We start from the raw sequence: 15,735 nt of genomic DNA on the forward strand, positions 1-15,735 counted from the left end.
ATTTGTTTAATAAATTAATAGAAGATTTGTAACATTACACTCCAAAAATATTTATTCCAAAAATAATTAAGAATAAAATTTATTTAAATATTTTGTTTTTTGACTCAAAACAGTTTTCTCTAAATTAATTTGAATAAATGAATTATATTAACGGATATACTTATTTAAGCTTCTATCTATTTATGTTTTATTTGTAAAAAGGATTTTCAGCACATTGGAAGGTTATACATAATAATAATTTGCATTATTTGCGCGACTGCTTGCTATTTCACTGTCTGTTTCTCACCCACACATGAGCCAAAGCTGTTACTCTCTTACTCTCTTGTTTCCATTTCGATCTACACGTACGCTGGCTACAATTATGCTGTGGCTGCTGTTGCGCTTTCAGTTCTCGGTCGGTCGTTACGCGTAACGGTTGTGTTGACTTTCGTGCTGTCGCTGCTCGCTGGCTGATGTGATACTTGGACAAATTGCATTTATGTATATAAGCCAACAACGTCAGCGCAGAAATCCAATCCATCTTCCTGGAAAAAAATTTTGTTTACTTTAATTCAATTGACAACGTGCGTCTGTGAAATTATAGCCTTGACCGCTAAAAATCTAGGCAATTTTAAGTTTGCAATTGTGTTGGTGACGACCACTGGCTACTGCTTGACAGTGTGTGTGCAAGTGTGTGGGAGTATTTATTGTCATACTCGATTGCAGTTACGCCGCCAAAGCATAACACAAACTGCACATAACTGTAAACTTGTAGAATCAGTGGGAGTGTAAGGAGAGCAGCGCCAGCGCAGGCAGCAGAAGAGGTAAAACTCAAATCCAGCGTTATTTTATTGATATTTTTATTTGAAATGGATTTTGTGATCCATATACAAACATTCTGCAACAGAAATAGTGGGTCTCTACGTAAAGACAAGTAGATGTATGCATAATATATATGCATATATAATTATATAAATATATGTATATATATATAAATGTGTACATACAACGTATAAGCCGTGAACTTATCAACACTTCATTTAATATCATTTTTATTTCTGCACATTTCCAATTTGTTTATTTTGTATACAATTTCCATATTAGCTGTTGATGTGTTTCGCGCACATCTCCAGCCTCAGTCAGCATTTTGCATCTGTTAAACATAAACACAAATGGGCCACTCGCTGCCGGCTTTATAACTTGATATCTACAACTACATATGTATATATGTATGTGTGTGTATGCATGTACATATGTGTGAATGTGTGCTCATCATTTATGGCAGCTCACGCAGGATTAATAAATAAAATACCAACAATTCTTTGATTAGGTACTAGTTTCTTTATTTTTATAGCCATTCATAAGATCGAACTCATAAAAACTTGATAAACATTTTCTAGAAATAAATAATCTGTTTAATTTTGTGATTTCTGAATACACTGTTGCCGAAATTTAATTAGTGCACAAGTGCAAATTGGCCTGTCCAGTCCGTGATCACTTCTTCATTTGTAGCGCGCAAATATGAGTGCATGTATGTATGGGTGAAGAGAGAGACCGGAGACAGATGGACGCCACGCAAACAGCGCCCCGCCCCCTTTCAACATCATTATGATCATAATCATCAACCAAAGTGCAATAAATACACTTTTTATAGTCTCGTGTGTGCGCCTCTTAAACGCGTGAGAGTGCCACAGATAGCAACAGATTAAAAGCAGCGCCGCGGGGAAGCCAACGATTAAATGTGTTTTGATGTTTCAATCATGCTGATGATACAGTAAACGCTCTGCTAACGAACGGCTCTCTTGAACAGTTATTTTGTTTGAAAATTCTTTTTTCTTGGACATAACCACTTATGGTATATGTATTTATCTAAACGCTGCTAGAGGCAAGTCAACTTTTTCTATATATAATATCCGCTCAAGGAAGCATTCACTGTAATGTGACATACACATCCATATGTGTGTATGTCCTTGTGTGTTAATAATTATTCAACCAGCCAGACAGCGCCATCATCATAATCATCATCGGGTTTACGCACTTGGTCAATAAAATATTGCTATAAACTGAACCCTCGCAGTGGGACCACTGACCCCCATCGGGAAAGCGTAGACATATGAGCTACATGCGAGGGCGTCGTAACATCTCAGTTGTTTCTCTTTCGTTTTTTTTTTTTAATGAAGGTCAAAGTGTCGGCAAAGCGGCCAGAGTGGCCAGCGTTTAATTGTGGCAATTTGCAGCAGCCCGCAGATCAAATTAATGTCAAAACTCAATTAGCCGGCATTCGGGCACACTTGCTCGTGTATATTCAGATATGCATATGCAAATGAGTGGAACATGTTAACATTCTGTACGAAAGCCGATTATCGCCGCAAACATTTCATGTACCTTGTTGTATTTCACTGTATTTTTAATTGACATTTTGCCAGCTATAAAAATTGAATTATAAGCTGATGATTAACGTTTGCCGCCGCTTAGTTAATATGAGCAAAATTACAATATCAGAAGGGTTTGATGACTGGAAAAACCATATACATAAATCATTTTCTAGGAAATTTATTATTGAAAGATTGAATAAAAATAAAAATATTAAATGCATACATATGTGCAAACAGATCTATTTGGTAACAGAATATCTGTTTTTTCTCAGATAATACTTTAATAATAGGTTATCTAGTTAATGGTCTAAGCCAATGCTCTGATGAATTGGGCTCATATAACTAATGAAAATACTGAACTTATAGAATCTAGTCATGAGATCATTATGACGCTCTTGTCTATTGAGAATGAGGAATAACAGCATTTGCTTGCTTACATTACTTACGTATTAAATAATATATTACTGATTGTTGTCTCTAATGTCTCATTATGAAGCACAGCTTGACAATCATTGGGACTAATCTTTTTATAAAAACGCATAAACACTAGCAATTAATTAATAAATACACATATTTCGATGTGGATTGACCATGACTTCTTGATAACCATAGCCACAGATTATGGGGCCATAGACTGGAGGACACTGACCCTTACCATAAGTTTAATATAAAATTCACACTATTTTACGCATTGGATCGGGGCTACACGATGGGATTGGTTAAACCAGCTGCTAATTACTCGGAACTATTGGAATTTATCATTGGGAATTAACATGTAATTAAACAAAAACGTACTGTTGACACCAAAATGGGAATTTCAAAAGAATCGAGAATAATAAAAATATTCTCAACTTGCACAATATTTCTAGTGCTCTGACGTATTAAGTGCATAGATCGTCGACTAAGCAAAACAGGTATTAAGTCGTTATATGACACATAAATTAGCCTCTCGAGGGGGTTACTTATATATATACATTTACAACGTTTCGCATGAGATTATATCTTATGGATGAACAAACTTAATAAACACTTGCGGAATAAGTTCGTTCTAAATACAAATATTTAAAATAATTTTTGGAATATTCTTTAATGAAATATTCCTTAAGAGGGAAAAGGCTTGATTTGAGTAATAAATGAAATAAGTAAATCATGTTTGGGGCAAGATATTTGAGATACTTAGTCGGCTAGATCTCTTAAGGGGTAAATTATATAATTATGCATGTATATTTTGAACTAATATCATGTGCAACCCCTTGTCCTGACCACAATAAACGTGCATATTCGCACGATTTGATCAACGTTGCAAGACTCTGCCGCACGTCCCGTCCAGGGGGTTGTAGGAAACCATTGAAGTGGCCATGGCTGGGATTCAGATTGCAAAATAACGTGCCACTTTCAACCTGCAGATGTATATCGAATTACTGAATGCATTACGACCACGACCAGCTATCAATTAGGCTGTGCAAATCGCAGCGGAAGTGCAAACGGAAGTGGTGTGCACTCCACAGATACTAATCGATAAGTTGTTCCTGTGCACAGGTTAAAGCAGCGACATGGTCGTCAAGGAAATGCCACTGCACGAGAATCTGAGCATGGAGAGCCGGCATGCCAATTCCCTGGGCACTTCCGCTGGCAGCAGCGGACCCACAGCAGGAGCCAGTTGCTCCCGCATGAGCCGACGGTATACCGTGTCCCTGACGACGGCGGTCCTGTTGGCATCCTTCTTCGCTTGCACAATACTCGCCGTTGGCTTTATTGTGTATAATTTTGCGACTTGCGGCGATCTGGAGCCCGCAAGCGGCGATGATATTGTTTGCACCAGCGTTCATTTGCGCAACTCAAAGCATGCGCATGACGCCAACGATGGACCCAAATACGATCAGGATGTTCGCCTGCCCCGCTCCATACAGCCGCTCAAGTACAATATCACACTGGAGCCGCAGATGAGCGGCAATTTCAGCTTCATCGGCAGCGTACAGATACGCGTGCGTGTGCTCGAGGATTGCTACAACATAACCATGCACACCGAGGATCTGAACATAACGCGCAACGATGTGGCCGTCTATCGTGCGCTGCCCAGCGGCAAGGACGAGTGGAAGTCGGACAGTCTACGCATCCATAAGCAGTACCTGATCGGCGCCAAGCAGTTCTTTGTCATTCAGCTGTACGATAAATTGCATCGAGACTCCGAATATGTGGTGCACATACGCTTTTCGGGCATTATAAAGGACTACTTGCAGGGCTTCTATCGCAGCTCCTACAAGATGCTCAATGAGACCAGGTGAGCTGGCGTGGCATCAATTCGGTCATATTCTCTGGCTAAGACTTGTGTGTTTTTATATTTTATGACTCACAGGTGGGTGGCTTCCACACAGTTTCAGGCAACGGACGCCCGCCGCGCGTTTCCCTGTTTCGATGAGCCGGCACTTAAGGCGAATTTTACGCTGCACATAGCACGCCCGCTGAACATGACAACCATCTCCAATATGCCCATTGTCAGGAGCAATAAGCAGTAAGAATACTTAATTCGTTAGAATAATATAAGGGGACAAATGTAATCCAATTAACACGTTAATTATACAGCGAATCGTTACCCGGTTATGTGTGGGATCACTTCGCGGAATCGCTCCCCATGTCCACGTATCTGGTGGCCTATGCCATATCTGATTTTTCGCACATGTCGTCTGGCAATTTTTCTGTCTGGGCCCGTGCTGATGCCATTCAAACCGCCGAGTATGCGCTGAGCGTGGGTCCCAAGATCCTTGATTTTCTGCAGACCTATTTCGGTGTTGCCTTTCCTTTGCCGAAGATCGACATGATAGCGCTGCCCGAGTTTCAGGCTGGAGCTATGGAGAACTGGGGCCTCATCACATTCCGGGAGACGGCGATGCTGTACGATAAAGGCGTGGCCACAGCCAGCAACAAGCAGCGCGTTGCCTCCGTGGTTGGACACGAGTTGGCCCACCAGTGGTTCGGTAATCTGGTCACGCCCAGCTGGTGGTCGGATATTTGGCTAAATGAGGGCTTTGCCAGCTATATGGAGTATCTGACCGCGAATGCTGTGGCGCCCGAATGGAAGCTGCTCGATGAGTTTGTAGTCAATGAGCTGCAGACTGTATTCCAATTGGATGCCCTGGCGACAACGCACAAGATCTCGCAGGAGGTCGGCAATCCGCAGGAGATATTCCAATTGTTTGATCGCATTTCGTATGCCAAGGGCTCCACAGTAATACGCATGATGAGCCACTTTCTGACCGATACCGTCTTTCGCGGTGGACTCAGCAAGTATTTGCAGAAAATGGCATATAAGTCTGCCACGCAGGACGATCTCTGGGGCTTTCTGACTGACGAGGCAAAAACTACGGGCCTGTTAGACAGCAGCACCAGCGTCAAGGCTATCATGGACACCTGGACACTGCAAGCTGGCTATCCAGTGGTCAAGATCTCGCGTCATCCCAATTCGGACGCCGTGCGCCTGGAGCAGGTTCGTTTTGTTTATGGCAATAGAAGCAAAACGGACGACCATCCGCTCTGGTGGATACCGCTCACATATACCACTGCAGACGAGCTTAACTTTGAGAACACACGACCCACCACTTGGATGCCGCGCACCAAAACTTACGAGCTGGAAAACCGCAATCTCTCCACAGCCAAATGGTTTATATTCAATATACAGCAAACGGGCTATTACCGCGTCAACTATGATCTGGACAACTGGCGTGCGGTGACCCAACATCTAATGCATGCAAAAAACCATCTAGAAATTGCGCCCGCCAATCGTGCCCAGCTAATCGATGATGTGATGAATTTGGCGCGCGGCTCCTATCTGTCATATGACACCGCCATGAATCTTACGCGTTATTTGGCATACGAGACTAATCATGTGCCCTGGAAGGCGGCCATTACCAATTTCAACTTTATCGATTCCATGTTTGTCAACTCTGGGGATTACGATTTGCTTAAGGTAGGCGCAATATTGACTGTTAAGGTCGCAACATCCTCTTGGGCTGACATTCTATTCTCTGCTTCTAGGACTATCTGTTGAAGCTGCTGCGCAAGGTGCAGTACGAGGTGATGTTTACTGAAACACCTCGCGGTGAGGAAGATGTTCCGCTCTTGTTAAAGCGCTCCGAAATATTTAGCATGGCCTGTCATCTGGGCCACCGGAAATGCATCTCGGAGAGCACGAAGCAATTCCAAAACTGGATTGAAACTCCCAATCCCGATGCTCATAATCCGTAAGTTGGCAAGTGTTAGCTGTTGTCGATTAAAATCTTATATATTAAATGCCAGCATTAGTCCAAATATGCGTGGCATTGAATATTGCTCGGCCATACAGTATGGCACGGAGTACGAGTGGGACTTTGCCTTCAAGCGCTATTTGAAGTCGAATGTGCCAGCCGAGAAGGAGCTGCTACTGAATGCACTGGGCTGCTCAAAGGAACCTTGGCTGCTATATAGGTATCTGCGGCGCGCCATTGCCGGTCAGGACATACGTAAGCAGGATGTATTCCGGGTTTTTGCAGCCGTGTCCAACACGGTGGTGGGTCAGCAGATTGCCTTCGATTATCTGCGCAACAACTGGCAGGAGATAAACATTTAGTAAGCTTTCCAGAATGGCTTGGCCATTGCTTTAGCTAATTTTTATTTTGTAATTATAGCATGGGCTCACAGATATCCAACATTCACACGCTGCTCAAGTTTGTTACCAAGCGCATGAACACAAAATTCCAGCTGGCCGAGCTGGAGGCATTTGTACGCGATGCGAACTGGGCTTACGACAGGCCCATTCAGCAGATTGTGGAACAGGTGGAAATCAGCGTTGACTGGATGAATCGCAATTACAAGACGATTGTCAAATGGCTGCAGCGTGAGGCAGGCACGCTGGCCACATAGACACAAATCCACACATCCATCAGCACGTGGCTACAGCTGCAGCAGTATTACATTTTGCAAACAAAAGTGGAGCTTTTAATTTTTAGCATGGGGCAACCAGTGCATTTATATATTTATGTGTATATTTTAGTATTTATGTCGAGTGTCATGTCAAGTCAAAGCCAAAGAAACCTTTATAGCGCTTGATCAAACTGTTTCGTGGTCGCCCATTTGGTCGACCTTACAAAAGCTAGTAGAACCCAGTGTACATTTTTTTACTTTTAATGTCCTTTTTCTTAAGATCTATGAGAATCTGATCTTTTATTTCGTATATACTTGTATTGTACTTAAATGTAAAGAATAAATCGTAATTTGTTCAAATTTGTAACTACTTTTATTTTGTTCGGTTGTAAAATGGAATGTCTAATCATTTTTCACAGCTTTTCGTCTCAACATACCCAAGGAAACTGGACTGAGTACATTGGCAAACATTAAAGTTCCAAGAAACACGAGCACAGTGCCCAACCAGTGATAAATTGTAAACGGATTACGGAAGTATACAATTGAGAATACTAAAGATACGAATTTACGTAAGGTCAAGATCAATGTGACGGTAAGGGAGCTGCACTCGGTGGTCAGAAAATATACAGAGCTAATGCACAAATGCTGCATCAGTACATTACCGAGCAAATAAAGCAGCAGCAGCGGCACAGCCACATTTCCCAGCCAAGCAAATTTGTAGGGTTCACTTTCTAGGGCCAAAGTCCAATGCGCTTTGATGTTGTCGTGCATCAACAAAAAGGCGGGCAGCGGCAGCAGATGTGTGTAATAGAGTGCCTCGCGGGCGCACTTGCCATGTCGACGATACAACAACTCTTGGGTGATGCCCATGTAAGAGGAAATGAAGAGTGCCAGCACAAGCAGCAGCACGCCTACTAGCCACCAAAATATGTTTGTCTCAGAGTGTGTTCCATGCCCTTTAGCGATGTCCACATCGCGGCTAGAGAAGTAGGTGCAGATGAATATGCCGAGGGTAATCATGATAACGGATATATATTGCTTGACCCGATACTGCCGTTTGAGTATTATGGTGCCCAGGCACATGTTCGAAATCAGACTGCCTCCGCGTATAATCATGTGCAGCGTCATCGGCACATTTAAGTGGAAAACATAGTTATTGCACACGCTGGTCACAAAGAACATGACCACAAGCAGGGCATAGTCCCGCAGACTTATCACACGTTTCGCTCGACCAAATTTCGATGTGAATACGAATCCTTCCAGAGCAATAAATGCAAACTGGGCAGCGGTAATTAGATTACCCGCACCTGGATCCAATTTAACGAGCAGCTCCAGAAACACAACACCACAGCAGCAGCCAACAAAGACGCTTGCAATGGCTAAACAAGCGCGAAAATTCATTGCGCTGGCCATGCATTAGACTGCAAACAAACAAAAAATAATTATTTCGAATGCGTTGACGGCTTACAAATTAAACTTACCTTTGGCCAGCTATATAGGCCATTGGACGTTTGCCCAACAACTTTCTTTTACCCATGTCAACAAAAACAAATGCCACAGGTGGGCAACATCAGCCCTGACGGATGGTACGCTGATCAAACTGTCGATAAACTAAGTTACCAAAAATATATTCACTTTTCATGTATCATTAATATTGGGTTGATTGCTCTTTTGAGAAATCATGAATTTATAATAAGCAATTGACAACATTATTTGTTTACACAATACAATAACTGATCGAATTCGATTAATTGAGCAAACAGAGCAAATTCGGCTCATAACAGCTCAGAAGAACAAGTTCAGCGAGTTCACTTAACAGATCTTCAATTAACAGAACTGCAAAGAATGTCTGTTAACTAACTTACCATAAATCTAATTTTAAAGCAGTGTTATAGTTGGGCGCAAAAATACAAAAATGTTATGAATTAAAAACTAATAAGTTTCCACACAAAGCTGTAGTAGGTTTTTATTAGCCACGTTTTGTTTTGTATGTTTTAGCAATAAGCGTTTGCTTACAGCTACGTTCCTTTTGAGTCCATGCGTGACATATTTATTTATAGAGAAATACGCAAGAATTGAAAGTACTTATAATCGACATTGCTTCCAACTAAACTATAATTGAGCATCCAATTTGTTTTAATGACTAATTAAATGTCCAGCCAATACCTTGCCCGACTTATAATCAGCTCGCAGGCAAATAAGGTCAAGCTAATTAGCACACCAACTACGTAACCTTGCAGCACATTGTGCAGGTCCTCTGTCACTAACGAGCGGACATGACGTGCCTGGCCCAGGTCCCGAATCTGCAGTTTGCCCGCTTGTACCATGTAGTAGAAGCTCCTGGCCACCCAATGCATGTACAAGCCCGATTGACTCAGCTGCAGTAGGAAATGATGAAGTGTAGCACGATGCGGCGAGTTCTCCGGAATGACCAAAGCGAACGGCACATACTGATAGAAGCAAAAGTTCTTCGAGTAGTAAAACAATGGCCTCGAACTATACGCCTGCTGCTCCGCGTACAGCTGCCACTTGGTGTGCGTTACGGTATAGGCGTAGCTGGTATTCAGGGAGTTTCGCAGCCACAAAAGCTCCGCCACCTTGTCGCTGAGGTAAAACGCTTGCGCATATCTCGTGCGCAGATCAAAGTCATACAAGTTGTGTTCGGAGCGCATTCCAAAGATGCGCACATGCGATTTGGAGAGTGCGTCAAAGCTGTGAATCGGCGGCTTTGCGGGTGGTGCCACAAACAGGGTAACCAGCCTGCCATGGACGTTGCAGGCCAGCATAATGGCCAAAAGCTTCCAGCCTATGCCAAGCAGACGTCTATGTCGATGGTAGCGATCTAGCAGAAGCTCATGGAGCGCCCAGAGCACGGCCAGAAAACACAAGGTAACAGCAGGCAACATCCATGTGTATATCTCTCGCAGACCCAACAGCGGCTCCTTGGGCAGCATTGTGCACCAGCTGGCCATATATGCCGGATATGCGTACTCATGATAGCGATCCAGGTGGCGCAGCGTTAATGGCTGCACGCTGGCCGCTATATCCAGCAAGTTATCACGTGCCAGATCCAATACTTGAATGTGACTCAAGAACTTATCCTCTCGGACCACATCGATTAGTTGCAAGCTGGCATTGTGTTTGCGTGCGAATTCCTCCAGCATGTTCCAAACGTAGCCAAGCAGTCGAGCATTGCCTAGCTTATCGCGATAGAGTATGGTGTTGGGCTCGGACAGATCCGGCATTGTGCGAATCCGATAACCATGCAAGTCCAGCATTTTATCAGCATACAAATTGAAAGGGTCCTGCGTAAATTGTTGACGCTTCAGCAAGAAACTTGGATATGCATCGTAGATATACAGCGTGTGCGTATGCACGAAGCTTCCAGAGATTAAGGCAGCATTCAGCATCTGATTTTGTAGACAAAATTGTAGCACTCGCTTGACCAGCGGCACATCCTCATTGGTGATCAATTCTATGAGCAGTTTGGTCTGGCGCATATATCGCAATGTGCTCGAAATTGTGTTCAGCAAATCCAGGCGATATACGCCAGGTAAGCAGGCCACAACCAGAAGTTGGCCATTGATGAAGCTGCTCAGCTTGAGTTCATCAATTGAGCGCCACCATAGCAAAGGAATGCCCTTTCCTATCACTGATAGCCCATTCTCCAAATGGCAGCGCTCCTTTCCATACTCAGGATCCAAATAGACTATTGAGCTAAAGCTGTTCAAGCGTACAATGGCTGAAAGTAGCTCAGCGTAGATTTCAACACTATCGTTCATGGTTGAGGGCTCTAAAACGACTGACCAGGCTGGCATGGCAAATGCTACAAAAGCTAACCCACAGAATACCCTTACTATTTGGGTATGTTCTTTATTCCATTCATATTGACAAGTCAATTTTTGAATTTTGAATTTATGAAATGATTACTTCATTTTATTTGTTTGCTTTCAATAGAGTTTCGAGTTTATTTGTTGACCTACATATTAACCTTGAGTGGGTGCTATAGTGTATTCAACCGTCGACCACACGCATCTAGTTTGTATTAATGGCATAACTTTGAGTAATGACTTTTACAAAATGTGCATGCAAACATTGATGTAGAACACAATCAACTCAAATACAAATATCAATAGGGATATAGCCATTGCATAACCATATAACACCACGATGAAGTCCATCTCAGCGAGCTTTAGGGGCTTCACTACAACTTGGCTGCTTAGGTCCTGCAGTTTGAAATAGCCCGCGTTTAGCATATCGACAAAATGTTTGTCTATCAAAAACCTAAGGATGCCGCTCTGCCGCAACCTAAGTGTATATAAATCTAGTTGATGGCGGTACAAAAAGTTTTCTTGAAAAATAACCGAATTATGCGAAACTTGTCGCACACAAAGCTCGGTGGAGTAGCGAAAAATTGGTCGTTTAAAGAACTTTTGCAGTTCGGCAATATTGTTCCACTTAATTTCATAAATTGTATAACCAAATGAAGAGTTCAAGCTATTACGTTGATATACAAATTGTGTATAGTTTTCGAAGGATATGAATGATGATGCGTATTTGATTCGTATTTCGTCTGGATATTGATTGAATTCAGCACGTGCTCCGATAATCCTTAATCCGGATGCGTTTAACTGCTCCCAATTGGAAATCAAACGAAGTCTCTGCGGATCAATAAACAGCGCAGACAGTTGCGCCACCACGGTGCAGAGCAGAGTCAGTTGAATCAGTGACGGGAGCAGTATCAAGATCGGCCTGCCGGGCATACGTCGTTCATTTAGATGGCGAATCAAGCAATAGACAATGCCCAGATATACCCACATCCAGGGCGACTCCAACACGCCGGTCATAGCCTCACGCGGACTGACCACACGCTCCACGGGCAACATAGTGCACCAGCTGTTGATGATAACCGGATAACTGAAAATATTCAGGTTGCTACTCGAAGAATAGGTGAGTGGGAAAAGGCTGGTGGTAACGTCGGCTGTTCCATTTTGAATGTGCGGCAATAATTTAAAGTAGCTGCCCCGCACAGACTGGCTCGAATTGGCATCATATCTCAACTCAAGAGTGGCGTTCAAGTAGCGTGCAAACCCCTTCATAAAACGCCAGAGCACTCCGGTAGTTATTAATTTTCCGTTGCGATCAGTGTAAACAAACAAATAGGGCTGCGTTAGATCCGTCCGTGTCCTTATCACCTGGCCGTGTAGGTTGGCCAGTTTGTAGGGATATAGCTGCAGGCTGGCATGGTAGACCTGCGACAGCAGCCGGAATTTGGGAAACATTTGATAGGCATAAATCAAGTCAGTGTTAAAGAAATCTTTCAATAGGAGCAGAACATTCGGCATTAGCAAGTCCTGGCAACGCTTAAGAATCTGTCGGCCTATTTGCAGCATCATTGTTTGATCCGAATCCGCTGTGCAAATCTGCAGCAGCAGGGGAACCTCCCTCATATGGTTCAGCATTGTACTTAGCGTGATCAATACGGGTTCAAATAAATCCGAGTCCAAGCAAATCAGGCCCAGAATATCAACATTCTGCTTCAACCTTAGATATGGTGCATTCGACACGTTGTTCCATACCAAGGTGGTAGTCGTCATGTTTCCCTCGTCCAATAGTTTTTCAATCCAACAGCGACATTTTGCCGCCTTGAAGTACAGAAGTGTCCTGAATCCAAGCTCACCTTTCAAGTGCAACCAGAAGCTAGCTAGTTGCTCTGCCCTGGGCCAGTCGAGTACGGATTGCTGGTTTTTCCACATTTGTATTGTACGACTGTTAGCTTGAACAAATGTCCTGGTTGCTTTTATAAGGCTCTAAAGAATTGAAGTGTCAGCATGCTTAAGGGGCTGACTTGCAAATTGGCATATCTAGTATCCGAAATTAGTTAGATCTTTATAGGCATTTTGAAGATATAATTATGGTTGTGCTGTTCGGCATTCTTTATCATCCTACTAGTTAAGTTTTTTTTACTATAACAAACATTTAAAAAACTGATTCCTTATGTTCGTTCTTGTTGTATTTTGGACTTAACCGAGAATGTAAAATTTGAATGTAATTAATAATAACGTAAATAATATATCACGATTTAATGTGCTTTAACAGCTGTAACTAGGTACGTTCAAATACTTTTGCAAAGTAGCAGTGACTGCTTTGTATTTATCGCACATCTCTAAGAGCTATCGCGCCGACTGTCGCTCTCTCCTTCGCACCAAATTCGCGAGCTGGTCATATAGTTTTTTTTTCCACACTGGCATATTAATTGTTTCGAGCGTTTAATTGCGAATAATTTTTAAATAAAAAAAAATTAACTAGCAACAGGCGTGAAATGAGCGAAACTATAAACACGGCGGCCCAGTTTCCGACGTTCGAGAAACCGACCGTCCAGTTCAACGAAAAGGGCTGGGGACCATGCGAGCTGCCAGACACGTTTAAGGATGTGCCTTACCAGCCGTTCAGCAAGAACGATCGCCTGGGCAAGATCTGCGACTGGACAAGCACCTCTAACAATGACAAGAAGTATCAAAGTAAGTTAAAGCCAAAGTGTTATTTTGCATATGCACAAAGTGAGGTTATGTTCGCATGTCTGCGCTTTGTTTGTGTGTGTGTCGTGGCAATAAACTGGAGATTAAACTTTTGTTTTTAGATAAATATGCTTCTACCTTTGGCACCGGCAACCAATATGCCTATTACCATGAGGAGGATGAGACAACGTTCCATCTGGTGGATACGGCACGCGTCCAGAAGCCACCGCATCAACGTGGACGCTTCCGCAACATGCGTAATTCGCGTTCAGGACGTGGCCGCAATGCACGCGGTGGACTCAATACGCACGGTCATGGCATGACCACACTGAGCAGTAAGAATGTTAAGGCACGCGATCCGCGACGCGGCATGGGCAAGCGATTTGGTAATCGCGGTCCGCCACCAAAGATGCGAGAGTCCTCGGTGGCTGTGCGAGCCGACTGGGCCTCCATTGAAGAGATGGACTTCCCGCGTCTCATTAAGCTATCGCTGCCGAACATCAAGGATGGCGAGGATATTACCACTTGCGGCACCCTGGAGTACTATGATAAGACATACGACCGCATCAATGTGAAGAACGAGAAGCCGCTGCAGAAGATTGATCGCATTGTGCACACTGTAACCACCACTGATGATCCGGTCATACGTCGTCTGTCCAAGACGATTGGTAACGTGTTTGCCACGGATGCCATTCTGGCTACTATTATGTGCTCGACACGCTCCAACTACTCGTGGGATATTGTCATCGAAAAAGTTGGTAAGGGATCTCAAGCATAAAACTAAAGTGACTCTACTAACCATGCTTTTGTTTTATCGACAGGCGAGAAAATCTTCATGGACAAGCGCGATCATACGGAATTCGATTTGCTGACTGTGAATGAGACTAGCGTTGAACCGCCCACTGACGACGATAGCTCGTGCAATTCGCCGCGTAATCTGGCCATTGAGGCCACCTTCATAAATCATAACTTTAGCCAGCAAGTGCTCAAAACCGGCGACCAGGAGGCCAAATACAAGTTTGAGGAAACCAATCCCTTCATTAGCGAAGACGAGGACATACAGGTGGCCAGTGTTGGCTATCGCTACAAGAAATGGGAACTGGGCAGCGATATTGTAAGCACATCCCTTATTTGCGTAACTTTTAACTAATTGGAAATATTTGGCAGGTTCTGGTGGCGCGTTGCGAACATGATGGTGTGCTACAAACGCCCAGTGGAGAACCGCAGTTCTTGTCCATCAAAGCATTAAACGAATGGGATTCGAAGCTGGCCAACGGCGTTGAATGGCGCCAGAAGCTGGATACACAGCGCGGCGCCGTGTTGGCCAACGAGCTGAGAAACAATGCTTGCAAACTGGCCAAATGGACGGTACAAGCTGTGCTGGCTGGTTCTGATCAGCTAAAACTGGGCTATGTATCGCGTATTAATCCACGTGATCATTCGCGTCACGTTATTCTGGGCACGCAGCAGTTTAAGCCGCACGAGTTTGCCACGCAGATCAATCTGAGCATGGATAACGCCTGGGGCATATTGCGGTGTATCATTGACTTGGTGATGAAGCAGAAGGATGGCAAATATCTGATCATGAAGGATCCCAACAAGCCGATTATACGTTTGTATGATATACCCGATAATACATTCGACTCAGATGATTCGGACGATGGCGAGGGAGATGATGGTGAAGGTTTCCAGCAGGTCTACAACTATGCCAACAACAGCAACAAGATTTAGTTTCTTTTCCATTATAAAGCTATAAACACATACACACGCGCATACCCATAAACATACTTGTATAATCATAAAATCAACAACCGGTTAAACAATGCCAAATCACATTAATATTTTTGTTCTTGGCGTTAGCTTTAATCATTTGATTATAAGTTGGCTTCGTTTGCAAGTGCAACGAATTCTGAGTAAAGCACAGAATGGAAACAGACTTGTTCAGTTGTGTGGCCTCTTAATGGGTG

General features: G+C 43.4%; 5 protein-coding genes across 5 annotated transcripts; 2 read left to right on the top strand and 3 right to left on the bottom strand.

Annotated features, from left to right (window-relative positions):
* The first annotated feature begins 387 nt into the window (after positions 1 to 387).
* On the top strand, positions 388 to 7,610 carry superdeath (Suppressor of ER stress-induced death). Its single transcript, XM_002054451.4, has 7 exons — positions 388 to 803; positions 3,894 to 4,635; positions 4,711 to 4,866; positions 4,938 to 6,318; positions 6,387 to 6,592; positions 6,648 to 6,956; positions 7,016 to 7,610. Exons 2-7 carry the CDS (start codon positions 3,908 to 3,910, stop codon positions 7,248 to 7,250), a joined length of 3,015 nt encoding a protein of 1,004 aa, XP_002054487.1. The 5' UTR covers positions 388 to 803; positions 3,894 to 3,907; the 3' UTR covers positions 7,251 to 7,610.
* Positions 7,598 to 8,930, bottom strand: LOC6630611 (UDP-xylose and UDP-N-acetylglucosamine transporter). The gene is made up of 2 exons (XM_002054450.4): positions 8,732 to 8,930; positions 7,598 to 8,671 (listed from the first exon to the last, which is right to left on the bottom strand). Exon 2 carries the CDS (start codon positions 8,661 to 8,663, stop codon positions 7,653 to 7,655), a length of 1,011 nt encoding a protein of 336 aa, XP_002054486.2. The 5' UTR covers positions 8,664 to 8,671; positions 8,732 to 8,930; the 3' UTR covers positions 7,598 to 7,652.
* A 268-nt stretch (positions 8,931 to 9,198) lies between these two features.
* Ir94g (Ionotropic receptor 94g) lies at positions 9,199 to 11,190 on the bottom strand. Its single transcript, XM_002054449.4, has one exon. It carries the CDS (start codon positions 11,066 to 11,068, stop codon positions 9,398 to 9,400), a length of 1,671 nt encoding a protein of 556 aa, XP_002054485.2. The 5' UTR covers positions 11,069 to 11,190; the 3' UTR covers positions 9,199 to 9,397.
* A 133-nt stretch (positions 11,191 to 11,323) lies between these two features.
* On the bottom strand, positions 11,324 to 13,108 carry Ir94f (Ionotropic receptor 94f). Its single transcript, XM_002054448.3, has one exon. It carries the CDS (start codon positions 13,004 to 13,006, stop codon positions 11,324 to 11,326), a length of 1,683 nt encoding a protein of 560 aa, XP_002054484.1. The 5' UTR covers positions 13,007 to 13,108.
* A 334-nt stretch (positions 13,109 to 13,442) lies between these two features.
* On the top strand, positions 13,443 to 15,704 carry eIF3d1 (eukaryotic translation initiation factor 3 subunit d1). The gene is made up of 4 exons (XM_002054447.4): positions 13,443 to 13,771; positions 13,891 to 14,526; positions 14,590 to 14,882; positions 14,936 to 15,704. The coding sequence occupies exons 1-4, from the start codon at positions 13,573 to 13,575 to the stop codon at positions 15,497 to 15,499; spliced, it is 1,692 nt and encodes a 563-aa protein (XP_002054483.1). The 5' UTR covers positions 13,443 to 13,572; the 3' UTR covers positions 15,500 to 15,704.
* The last annotated feature ends 31 nt before the right edge of the window (positions 15,705 to 15,735 follow it).

This window comes from Drosophila virilis, chromosome 2 (genome assembly GCF_030788295.1).
Source record: "Drosophila virilis strain 15010-1051.87 chromosome 2, Dvir_AGI_RSII-ME, whole genome shotgun sequence".
NCBI lineage: Eukaryota > Metazoa > Arthropoda > Insecta > Diptera > Drosophilidae > Drosophila > Drosophila virilis.

Bases quoted from the DNA above. Each gene is read 5' to 3' on its own strand.
- LOC6630611 (XM_002054450.4), bottom strand. From the start codon at position 8,663: ATGGCCAGCGCAATGAATTTTCGCGCTTGTTTAGCCATTGCAAGCGTC.
- Ir94f (XM_002054448.3), bottom strand. From the start codon at position 13,006: ATGTGGAAAAACCAGCAATCCGTACTCGACTGGCCCAGGGCAGAGCAA.
- Ir94g (XM_002054449.4), bottom strand. From the start codon at position 11,068: ATGCCAGCCTGGTCAGTCGTTTTAGAGCCCTCAACCATGAACGATAGT.
- eIF3d1 (XM_002054447.4), top strand. From the start codon at position 13,573: ATGAGCGAAACTATAAACACGGCGGCCCAGTTTCCGACGTTCGAGAAA. The intron at 14,527-14,589 runs GTAAGGGATCTC...TTTTATCGACAG, and splicing joins TATTGTCATCGAAAAAGTTG to GCGAGAAAATCTTCATGGAC. The intron at 14,883-14,935 runs GTAAGCACATCC...AATATTTGGCAG, and splicing joins GGGAACTGGGCAGCGATATT to GTTCTGGTGGCGCGTTGCGA.
- superdeath (XM_002054451.4), top strand. From the start codon at position 3,908: ATGGTCGTCAAGGAAATGCCACTGCACGAGAATCTGAGCATGGAGAGC. The intron at 4,867-4,937 runs GTAAGAATACTT...TTAATTATACAG, and splicing joins ATTGTCAGGAGCAATAAGCA to CGAATCGTTACCCGGTTATG. The intron at 6,957-7,015 runs GTAAGCTTTCCA...TTGTAATTATAG, and splicing joins TGGCAGGAGATAAACATTTA to CATGGGCTCACAGATATCCA.